Source organism: Canis lupus, chromosome 29 (assembly GCF_003254725.2).
Source record: "Canis lupus dingo isolate Sandy chromosome 29, ASM325472v2, whole genome shotgun sequence".
Lineage (NCBI taxonomy): Eukaryota > Metazoa > Chordata > Mammalia > Carnivora > Canidae > Canis > Canis lupus.
The window spans coordinates 22,176,473-22,189,041 of record NC_064271.1 but is presented as its reverse complement, the minus strand read 5'-3'; the positions used below and the strand labels follow the sequence as shown (position 1 = coordinate 22,189,041).

At 43.2% G+C, this 12,569-nt stretch overlaps 1 protein-coding gene across 14 annotated transcripts in view; it reads left to right on the top strand.

Moving 5' to 3' along the window:
* STAU2 (staufen double-stranded RNA binding protein 2) overlaps nucleotides 1–12,569 on the top strand; it is a 296,470-nt gene that overhangs the window by 282,673 nt on the left and 1,228 nt on the right. For all 14 annotated transcript variants that reach the window (XM_025478016.3, XM_025478015.3, XM_035708296.2 and 11 more), the window contains one exon: nucleotides 11,405–11,493. In XM_025478016.3, the coding sequence (XP_025333801.1) occupies nucleotides 11,405–11,493 (89 nt within the window). The remainder of the gene's footprint in view (nucleotides 1–11,404; nucleotides 11,494–12,569) is intronic.

Sequence of the window (12,569 nt, the reverse complement as noted above, 5' to 3'; positions counted from 1 at the left end):
GGGTGAAGAGGAGAGTGGGCCTAGGTCCCTAAGGTGGAGGAAGGTCTTCACAAGATTTAGGTGATGAGTGACTTGACGTCAGTATGCAACTTGCTTGGAGCAGGGTGAGGAGCTCTTCACTCCTGCCTTCTGTGGCCCTCAGAGATCCAGCAGCAGCAAGAAGGCACCCAGCACGGCTGGCCCCGCTGCTTCCCAGTCTCCCTCTTGGGCCCAACACCAGCTGGTCTCAGGAGAGAGTAGGGCCTCAGCCCTTCACAGCTCCACATGACCTTCAGTCCCCCCCCACACCCTTCCCCCCACCCCCCGATGGAATGGTGGTGTAAAACAGGACTAGTGTCTCATCTCAGTGGTTGGAGACAACATCTTCCAGGCTAAAATCAAAGTGTTGGCAGTGCTGTGTTCCTTTCTGGAGGCTCCAGGGGAGAATCCATTTCTTGGACTTCTAGCTTCACATGTCCCTCTCTGACCGGTACTGGGAGAGGACCCCTGAGGTTAGGGACTCTGGTTAGACTGGTCACTCTGGGAAATCCAGGCTAATAGCCTCCTCCCCCGGGTCCTGGCAGGGATTAGGTCCTGGACATCTTTGCCATTATTCTGCCTTCCACAGGATTCTTAGATCTTAAAAGAGCAGTCAAATACAATGCATGAACTTTGGGATGTAGATTCAAAAATCAACTTTAAAAGACATCTTTGAGGCTATCAGGAAAAGTTTAGCATGACCTGGAAATTTAGATGACAGAAAAGATTTGTTCTTACTTTTGTTAGGTGTGATCACGGCAAGCGTCTTTCTCTGATACCTGATTTAGAATCCTCCAGGAAAACATGATGATATATGAAATAATATTGGCAAAATATTGATAATTCTTAATAGTATTTCATAATTCTTATGAAATAATATTGGCAAAATATTGATAAATGTGTGAGAGTTCAGTATACTATTCCTTGTACTTTTATGAATGTTTGGAACTTTCATTTTAAAAAGTAAATATACATACGTGTGTGTGTGTGTGTATAAAATCAGATGTCAGTAAGAAGCTAAGGAGCCATTTGGGATATAGGTAAATATCTATCCTGGCCCCCTCTCTGCTGTAATCTGACCACTAGAATGGCCACCAAATGCCCCAAGAAAAAAAATCAGGCCCCTTCTCCTTCTCCTTCTCCTTCTCCTTCTCCTTCTCCTTCTCCTTCTCCTTCTCCTTCTCCTTCTCCTTCTCCTTCTCTTCTCCTTCTCCTTCTCCTTCTCCTCCTCCTCCTCCTCCTCCTCCTCCTCCTCCTCCTTCTTCTTCTTCTTCTTCTTCTTCTTCTTCTTCTTCTTCTTCTTCTTCTTCTTCTAGATTTTATTTTATTCACACAGAGAGAAAGGCAGAGATATAGGCCAGGGAGAAGTAGGCTCCCTGTAGGGAGACTGATGTGGGATTCAATCCTAGGACCCCAGGATCACGCCCTGAGCTGAAGGCAGAAGCTCAACAACTGAGCTGCCCTGGTGCCCTAAGAAATCAGGTTTCTGAATGCCTCACCCGTTGAGGGAATCAGCAAAGTCTGCAACCCACCTGCCTTTACCACCTTGGACCTACTTCAGTACAACCAAAAGTTCTGAACAGAACTTCATAGGGTTTACTGATTGACCATCACTCCCTGTTGTTCTCACCTTCCTTCCCCCTACAGCCATGCCATCCAAGAGCACATTAAATGTAATAAAAATTATGAAATAACTATACGTCTCTTTTCAATCACATACTCAAACCTAACTGGAATTTCTGGGTAGACAGAACAGTGTGTGCCCATGTTCAAGGGCAATACTTCTCCTTCTCTTTGGAGTAGAATATCAAAGAACCATGAAGTCCCTAAGAGACCTTTGGGGCAGAGCAGAATTCAGGCACTATTGCCCTCCAGAACCAGGCTCTCCTTGGGTGGAAGAGACTCCCCTCTGGTCCTCTGTTTCAGGATGTACCACCTTGAAGATCCCAGGCAAAGCCCCCATTGTGTCCTTCCAGGAAAGATTTCCCAGGCACTTTCTTTGTAGACCTCACACTGGCCCAGAGAGGGGGAAACACTAGTTATAGACCCAAAGATGACAGAAGCCAAAACCCAAGTGATTGACATTTCAAAAAGTCAGTAGCTATCATCTATAGTCATTGGAGGTAGATTGTGAGACAGAATTTTATCTCACATGGAGGATAGAGATGACCCGGCTCTGCTTTCCTGGGACTGTTTGTCCTACAACATATTGTCCGAAGAGCTTGTGTGGAGATGGGAGGGGTGTGTAAAAGGAGGAGAGAGAGCCTCACAGGACAGAAGTTTTGGAGGATGCCCCGAAGTGATGAAAAACAAGTGAGAACAAGATGCTGACTGAGAATAGAGAGAAACAGAAAGCAGAAACATATCTGTGAGCACTTGTCTGTTTGGGGGAGCTTCCGATGGAAGTCAGTGGATAATCAACCAAGGAATATTCCTTGAAGATGTTCTATAAACACAGGTGTTGATTTCCAACAGGACAATGGCTCTGCCAGCCAAGGGCTGGCCAACTATTTGAGAAACAGTACGCAAACACGTTGAAGATAACCCATAGTTCAGGGAGGCAGATGGCAAGGACCATCAGAAGTTCATAGGTGGGAGACAAGCTGGGCATTGGAGATGTCCACCCTGGGAAGATGAAAGACTGTAGGAGCAAAGGTGTGGAGGTAAGAAAACTCAGATGTCTCCAGTAGACAAGAAGTAGATCCATCAGGCCAGGGCAGGAGCTCCATGTGGGCGAGGCTTCCAGGCCAAGTGGCTGGGTAGCTCTTGATAACACTGACACCTGCCAGGTATTCCTGGGGCTGATGACTGGTCTGTTGGTCTGGGCATTACACTCTGGGAGACACTCTGTAATGAGATTGCAGTAAATGAGGCAGTAGAGTAGAATGGGACCAGCTGATGGATGGCCTTGAATGCCAGGCCAAGGATACAGAATGTTATTTGGTGGCTGGAAGTTATTAATGGCTTTTGCTTAAGTGGTAGGCATAATGATAGGGTTCTCTTGGGAAGCGAGATCGGTAAGCAATGAGCTAGAAAAAATAATAGAAATATATATAAGAAACTGGACATAAATGAACATGAAGCTAGAGAGTATAAGAATTTCATGACTGGATATTGCTCTCAAAAGAGAGAGATGTGTAATAAAAGCTCTCATTTATGGTCCAGGCATTAACCCTTCAAACAATCCAGTGCAGTCAGTGTTGTAGTCCATTTATAGATTATGAAAAAGAAGCTCAGAGAGGTAAAGTAACTTTCATTAACACACAGCTGGTCCTCAGTAGGGCTGCGTTTTAGTCTAGGCCTGATAGACTCCAAATGGCATGCTCTCCACCCTTCTTTGTCCAGATGACGAGTATATTAGTTTCTCTTACTGCTATGACAAATTACTGAACCTAATGGCTTAACAACGCAAATGAATTATCTTAGAGTTCTATAGATAAGAAGTCAGACGAGGGTCTTTCTGGCCTAAAATCAAGGTATCAGCAGGGTTTTGTTTTGTTTTTACTTGAAGGTCAAATTGGTCCTTTTGCCTTTTCCAGCTTCTAGAAGCCACCTACATTCCTTGGCTTAGGTCCCCCTTCCTCTGTCTTCAAATATCGCTCTGACCATTTTTTCCTGGCCATATCTTCCTTTCCCACCAAAGCCAGGAAAGATTCTCTGATTTTAAGGACTCATGTGATCAGATTGGACCCACCTCAATGTTTATCTCCCCATCTCAATGTTTATACCTCAATCTCATCTGCAAAATCACTTTTGCCATGTGAGGTAACATACGCACCTTCTGGAGGTTAGGACATGGACACGTCTCTGGGCATCGTCCCGCTGAGGACAAAGCAACCCTGCTGCCATTCATGGACACCTGCCTTGGTACTCAACAGCACGTTGTCGTAGCCCTCCATTACAGAGGGGATTTTTTGTTGAATCAAAACTAATTAAATACAGGACAATGCAAGAATTCTAAAAAGAACAGTGTTGGTAAAACAGAAACAGTGTGATTGGAGTAAGACATGGCAGCATGACTACCACTGCTGATGTTTGTTCTGAACACACCACAAACACTCCTCAGCACTGTTAATCCTGCTTTAAATTACACTCTGTATCATTGTCAAGGCTGGCAGCTCCATGGATTACCCAACGTAAGAGCCTAACCACCGAATATAGATGATGCCTAAGTCTGTAGGCTAAGTGCCCAATTTTGTACTAAGTCCCCTAATTCTAGAGTTAAAATTCCTGTTCTCTGCTTTAATAGATTGTCTAAAACCTGCATGTCTTCAGACCACTGCCTGCCTTTTTTTTTTTTTTTAATTTAATGATGTGTAGCCATCACCTCCGCAGGCTGACATCCCTTTGTTCCAACAGTAAGCCATTCACAAAGTACCAATTTTATGGAAATTATACGAACCAATAGGATTATGTGCGCATAAGTAGAAAGTGCAGACTATATGAAATTGTTAGAATCAGGGCAGCAGATGGTTTAATGAGAGCTTAGTATAATCCTTTTTCATTTTACTTTTCAAGTCCTATCATTGATTCATCTGAAATGTTAAAGACTGAAGATCCGATCTCCATGTGAGACAATTTAGAAATACAATGTTCTCTTTTTGGTTTCTTTTATTTTAGAGAAAGAGAGACTTGGCATTTTGTTATAGACCTTTCAAAGCAAGAAAATGATAACTTAGGAATGTTAAATAAAATTCACATTCTTTGAGCACTAAGCCTTAAGCTTACTGAAGAACCTGCTGGTTTTCAGTCATTGGAATGATTTAATAGAGAGCCAGTCCCAAAGATTGTTGGGATGAGAAGTTAGAGGAGTCCTCACTGCAAATAAAGACGTTTGCCGTTTGAAGCCTATCATTTTCTCATTTAAGAAGACTGATTTAGGGAGCTGTACATATGACCAGTGTGTGCATTCTGAAGTGAATCTAGCACTAGTTAGAGCTGCTCCCAGGAAGAATTCCACATGAGCAAGCACTTCAGGGGAAAAGGCAAAACAAACCTTGGATACTGACTTAAAAATGAAGGCCACATTCAGGCGTGTGTGGTTGCCATTGACTTTAATGGGAACAGCCTGTTTGTGGGATTCAGGACATAAAATCGGTGGGAAAAGTGTGAAAAGGGGAAAAAAGGAAATAAAAACATCCATTGGACATTGTGTTTAAACACTACAAGAAGAACGGTGTGTCATAAAGGGATGAGTTAAAATTCACATTTTTGCTAGTAAAGACCATTGTCGTCTCACAAGAAAATGCTTTAATGCTGTTACATTTAGCCTCTGAGGAAGGAAGCAGGAAGACTCGGCATTGTTTCCAACACAATTAGCTAATTGCTGATTAATGAGAGGAAAGTTAGAAATTGTAGAAATGGCTGGGAAGACTCACCTCCATTCTGCAGATACACACACACACACACACACACACACACACAGGCGCGTGTGCATGCGTGCGAACCAAGACCAACAAACAGGCATGGAAAGTATCTTCCTGGCATCTTGTTTCTGGTATTGCTATAACTACGCACAAAACAAGTGATCCATGAAATGGTAGCGACATCTGTTCAAGAACCTGTGGGGCTTTCCTCACAAAACAGTTGTAAAATCTGTTGGGGACCAAAATATTTCTACGTATCTATGTAGATGCTTTCTTTTAAGGGAAACACACACACAAATGGATACAAGTGTTAAGATGAAAAGACAGGAATAAGAACAGGAAATGTCATCCACTTCTTTAAAATGCTTCTTAAAAGTTTTTCTCCTTTCAAACCAAGCTACATGAATTGCCTTGAATACCCTCTTTTTTTCTTTCTTCCTTCTTTCTTTCTTTCTTTCTCTTTCTTTCTTTCTTTCTTTCTTTCTTTCTTTCTTTCTTTCTTTCTTCTTTCTTCTTCTTTCTTTCTCTTTCTTTCTTTCTTTCTTTTTTTATCTCAGAACACATAAATGGTCATAAAGCTACAGTTTGAGATTCCACTTGGCAGACTGTGGTAACATACACTTGGATGCTGAGTGAGTTTGTTTTGATTTGGTAGGAAACATTTTCTGACCTTGGAAATGAAATCATTGAGTTGTCTATTTGTTTATGGCCAGAGCCTTACGGAGGGTTCTGGGTACTTCTGTTAGTGCATCTTTGAAATTCTCAAATCCACAGTGTGTGGGAAGTTATACAACTTGGGTTTAAGCATCGTTCAGGATGTTCCTCATTAAGGCAACCAGATTTACCTCCTTCCCACGACTCCTCAACATTAGTTGACATTTATCACACAGCAAACTGTCCAGGCTGAGGGGTGAACAGAGACACTAAGAGCTGAGCGTCTTGTTATCTATTTATCCTCTCAGTAGCAGACAGTGAGAACTTGCTCCTTAATCAGGCTTCAGATGTCTCTCCAAATGAGAGTTATTTGATTTTTCCCTCACTACAATGTCCTTTACTGTTATCTAGCATTTTTATAATAGGCTCTCTCTCTCTCTCTCTTTTTAAACAACTGGCCTCTAGCAAGTAACAATTTATTCAGTTGGGGTAGCTTAAACACGGAGATTTCGTTGATTCTACCACCTTCTGGACAGGTTTGGATGTGTATAATAAAATGTTTTTTTGTGGACTGTTAAATTGTAGCATCTGTTTGCAAAGCCATTCCATTATACATTGTTCTTTGAAATGATTGATAATTGAGTCTTGCTAAATGAATGGAGCTATTTCAGGCATTGCTGCATTATCCTATTCTTGTAGCCATTTCTTCTGTAGAAAGTGAAGCACACTCATCTCACAGATGGAATTTTTTCATCTGCAAAGTATCCTATCTGGTAGTGGCCGATGAGTTGGGGGTAGGGAGGGATCTCCCCATTTGAGCTCTCTACCTGTGGGAGAAGAAGAAGCAGGGCCAGTGTTCTATTAGTACCTGTAGGAGGAGGCACCTGGTCGGCACCCCCTGCCCATCTCGGCTTCCCTAAACATATTTGACTTATCTCTCTCTATAAATCACCGCCCAGCTCTCTGTCCTGTCCCTGTCTATTCGCCTTTGCAATCCCAGCACCTCCTTTCGCTGTAGTATCCTACATACCATGGTCTCAGGCCAACCCTGCAGCTTTTCTTTCCCTCCAGCCAGCAATCCCATGCAGGTAAGGAATGAACGCTTCTCAGAATGATACAGGAGAGGAAAAAAAAGAGAGCAAGACTTAGCACCCTCAGAATGTTAAGAAACGGATAGTTGAATTACCTTGTTGGGAGTCACTGGATAATTCTAAGTGACAAAATAATTGCTATAGCAATTTAATTTTAGCCCAAACTACAAGTGTTAGAGAAGTGCTGAACGAAGCCTCAGAAGTCAAGCCAGGGACCACAAGAAGGCTGTGGAAGCTGACTGTGATCCCCACGAGATAATAAACCCCTTTTCTAGAAAATAGGGATAATTATATGAGCTTACCTCCAGTAACTATTGGGGGGGAATAATAATAGAATGAATACAGAGGAGGGAATAAGAGTGATCTGGAAATAATGATATTGAAAGAAGTCATGCTGAATTTGGCTAGGTTTGAAGGAAATAAAGTGATCTGGTCAAGAATGTGTGCTGGGTTCAAATCTCTACTCTGACCTTTGCTAGCTGTGTAACCTCGAGTAGGTTCCTGAATTCCTCATGGTTAGGACCCACCTGCAGGGCTGTGGTAACACCTGAGGTCACCCTGGTAAAGGGCTTGGTCTCATGACTATGGCAGAGTGGTGTTCATCAAGTGGTAGCTATTACTGTTTACAGAGAAGATAAATCATCTTCATTGTCTTTTATAAATTACTAAGAAGTCCTCTCATATTTATAAGCAATTGTATTCAGGGTTATCAATAAGATGTGGGTTGAATTATCTCATCAGATAAATAAGGGAATATTATTTGGAAGCCTTTAAGCATACCTTTGGAGGGAAGCAGCTGCGCAAGAATTCTGAAAATCTATTCATGGCATTGAGTGAAAGAGCATGCCGCCATTCCAACCTGCAGTACATTCTTTGAGTGATGACAGGCATTTTGAAAGTGCACGGGGACCTGCTTGACATGTTGATAAAATCATCCAGGAGATTTTGCAAGAGCTAAAACACTGAACCTGCTCTCTGAGACCTGGCCTGCATCTCATGTATGCTTCTCTTTTTGGATGGAACAGAGCAGGTGTCACCGGGTCCTGGACTTGGTGTAGCACGACATTTGGTTCCAGGTCTTCAGGCAACAAGTATTCCAAAAACAACCAGTGAAAATGGGCTGCAACTAGCCTATAAATGGCTTTTTAAAAACTGTTTTTAAAAGTTGTTTTGGTTGCCCTTTTGGCCTTGTTGGAAATAAAACAGGACCAAGAAGCCCTGGAGTTCTTGTCTGTCTCATTCAGCTATACCACACTGCAGATTTAAATTTGGGGGTACTGAGCAGCCCTCCACAATAGTTCATTTGGGAAGAAAATGATCAAAATTAGCATTCCTGACAGTAATTCACATACAAATGGATCAGAAAAAAGAACAGTTGTTCGTTTGTTGAATACACAAAGACCTATAAGTTCATTAGCACCATCCCCACCCCCAATGAAGTTGGGCTATCTGGAAAGGTCAGCCATGGACTGGTCTTTGGAGCCTAACGGTGAGAGGGCCTGGTGCTTCCCCCCATACATGCATACGTGAGGCGGGACTCCAGGCTCAGGTTCATGTAAGAAGCCTGTGAGAACGTGCACACATACAAGACTGTTCACAGAGAGTCACCCAGGACGTCCATCTCCAGCACCCCAGCATTCCAGGACCTGAAAGGACCTCAGAGGTCACCCAATTGAATGAATCTCAATGTGAGCCAAATCCCTCTGCAGATTTCTCTTGGGTGGGTGTGGGGGCAGGAGGATTGTCCAAATCTGGATCTTTTGAGAGTGAATTTAATTTTTGAAAGCAGCCAAACCTTACTCAAAGCCAAATCTAGCGAATAAAGTTAAGTGGTCAGGATGGACAAATGAAAAATAAGGTGGGGTCATAAAATGACAAAACGGTTTGCTCAAATGCCCCACGAAGTGGCTCTGAGAGGTTAATTCCAAAAGCACCTAAGAGAAACATCAGCTCCTCACATTGCTGCTGTGGTCACAACCTCTCTGAGGGCAGAGAGAAAGCTCATATCAGATCGTTAAAAATGTGCGTACTTTTTGGTCCAGAAATTCAATTTCTAGGAATTTACCACAAGGAAATTATTGAGATGCTATGCAAAAATGTTAACCATTAGAAAGCTTGATGCAGTGTTAATAAGAGCTTCAATATTGGGAGTGTCCGAAATGTCCAAGTAGGGACCGGCTAAATATAAGAGGGCACATAAGGTCAATATACTGTGCAGTCAGGCAAAATGATGCCACCGACATGTCTCTATTGACGTGCAACGCTGCTCGTGTTCAACGAAAAGAACAGGTTATAAAACAGTGTTAAGAGATGATCCAGGTTAACGTATGTGCATATGGGGCGGGGATAGAAAGCATCTGGAGAGACGTTATACCAGGCGGTAAATGGCTGGCTGGGACTGTGAATATTTCTGCATTTCTTTTGGGCTTGGACCTATTATGATCTTCCTGTAATGAAGACTATTTTTATAATAAAAAGGATAAAAGGCAACATCACAGGGAGGAGGGAGAGGTTCCACTATGCTTAAGGAGGAATTATGATGTACCTACATTCGTTTGTTAGAGTTCTCATAACAAAACACCACAAACAGAGCAGTTTAATCAACAGCGATGCATTTTCCCACAGTTCTAGAGGCTGGGAGTCCAAACCCAGGGGTGTTGGTCCTGTCGGTTCCCTCCTGTGAGAAAGAATCTGTTCCAGGCCTCTCCCGAGCGTCTGGTGGCTTGTTGATCGCTGACATCCCTCAGCCTCTGTTGTATCACTTCAAGCTCTGTCTTTCTCTCCACATGGTGTTCGTGTGTGTGTGTGTGTGTGTCCACGTCCAGAGTTCCCCCTTTATTAGGACATTGATCATATTGGATTTGGGGCCATCCTATTCCATCTCGTAGGACCTCATCTTACATCTGCAATGACCCTATTTTCAAATAAGGCCACAATTTGGAAGTATCGGGGGTCAGAATTTCAACATATAGATTTTTTTTTTTTTTGGTGGGGGGGAGGTGGGGACACAATACACCCAGTGATACTACCCCAGTGAGGCAGCCACACTGCTTCTACCCAGCTGGAAGTCTCGCTTACCTGCCTCAGCTGATGTCAGCAGCTGGACCACGGCCAGGACTAGTGGGGGTGGGGCACTGACATCCCTGCTCGATCTTTCTGTACAACTAAAACTACTCCAAAAAAAAAAATTTTTTTTAAGTTTATTAACTTCAGAACTAAAACCAAAAAAAAAAAAAAAGATATGACGAATGATGACATTGACAAGGGGTCACACATTTAGTCAGCTACCCAAAAGGGGCCTTTGGCGGGCAAAAGTTTGGGAAACTGCAAGAGTCAGCCCCTTGCCAAGGCAGTTGAGAAGATACAGACGACCATAGTGTGACCCAGGGGGGATCTCCAGGCCGGGGCAGCTCACACCTATCTCGGACTCAACAAAGCCCTTCTAAATGGAGGCTTTAAAGGGGGAGGGGGGGGCAGAAGAACCAAATTCTTATTCGAAGAAATAACAATTTGGACCGCGCACAAGAGTGTCAACAAGTTATGTAGATCTTATCAGCATCGCATTTTTGGTGCCTCCCAGCCATCCAGCGAGGCTCCAGCGGCCTGTCAACACCCGTCAGCGGCCCACGCATGACGGGCAGATCAACACCTCGGGAGGCTCTGCTGTGGCCAGGCCTGCCTCCCCGGGGCCCCAGGAGGGCCGGGTTCTCTCTCCCCGCAGAGTGGCATCCTCCCAGCCCCTGGCAGGCACCGGGGTCTGGGGGCCAGTCCTCGGCTCCCCTCCTGTGACTGGTTGGGGCTCAATGCAACATGGAGCAGTAGCTTTATGCTAACTTTGGAAAGAGCACCTCAGCTGGGAAAATCCGAGGTTCCTCCCATCTGGAGGAAGAGAATGCGTGGTTCAGTCACATGAGGGGAAGTCATGCAAAGTCCTTGTCAAACTGTAATAGCTCAAAGTAGGTGTTTTCACATTTGCAGATAAAGACTTTGTGACTTTACAGAATCGTGGATGAGGGACGGGGCCTGCGACTGGAGATTCCTCGCTCCCCCTCCTCCCTCCGCAGAAGTACAGCCCTCGTGGTACATACATTGCTCCACGATAATATATGGCCTTTCGAGTGCAATTTTGTTAAATGATGCACACAAGCGTTTATTTAGACCAATGAAAATGATAGTCTTTACTATACATCTCAGCTCTCTTTTACAATTACCTGTTTATTAACATTAAAGTCAGTGAATGGATCTCCTTGTTTGTGTGTTTGTTTTCATTTTCAGGCAGCTTTAAGTGCCTTGAAACAATTTTCCGAACAAGGACTGGATCCAATGGAAGGGGCAATGAATATTGAAAAAAGTTCTCTTGAAAAGTGAGTAGACCTTCTGCCCTATTCTTACATTTCGAATTTTGTAACTGTACAAAAGAAAATATGAGATAGACGACAATAAGGTAAAAAGCCCTCAAGACAATAATATCTTACAGAGTCATTCATTGTACAATTCAATGTAAATAAAGGAGAAACAGTAGCATATATGGTCATTTGCATTTCCCATAATACGTCTGTGAAAGTTTTAATCTACTAAAGGATCATGATTTCTGCATCTCAATGCCCTTGCTGGAAATATTTAGGTGAGTTTTGTTGACCTTAGAGACTCACTTAAAGTGAGTCTTAAAGTGAGTTTTTAAGACTCACTCTTAAAAACACTGATTTTTGCTTCATGCCGTTGAGCTTTCTTCTGGCTGGGCCATTTTCTGAGTTAAACATTTTCACTCACACTCCTGCTAAGCTGTAGGCATGAGAGAGAGAAAAGAAAAGGAGCTGAGAAGAGGTGTCCCCCGCCCCCCCCCCCACGCCCCGACCACATGCTGTTTTTCACAGTGTTGTAGAGGCAGAAGCACACACATTGCCACCCGAGCCTGGCTCCCAAAGGCTGCAGAGGCGAGAAGGCAGCTCTAGAGAGTATTTTTGAATCCAGCCCGTAGCTTTTTGTATGATATTGAACATCTTACCTGGGAGGCTGAAGTTTGGGTCTCTCTCAGAGGCCCAATTTATGCCAAAGAAGTGGAAAGCAATTGCATTTACGTAATGGAATCCAAACTCTTTCCAAGCCGTTAATAATCACAGATATCAGAACACACATAGCAGATAACACTTTTTTTAGAATGAAAAAAAAAATAGATAACCCAGGAAGTAAAACCCAGATATATTAATCCTGTACGTTAAATAAGCGTACCCCCAAAACACCACTCGGTCATTAATATGTAAACGGGGAGAGCGTGAGAAGGAAACATTTGGTAAACAGACCTGGCATTTTAAGTTGTCTATAGATTGGCAACCATTTATAAGCTAATTTAATCAAAAACATTTCCACATGATCTCATCAGTAGACTATCTGAACATAAATATTGTTGTTTCACTTTAAAATGTCACTTTTGTGGTGACCT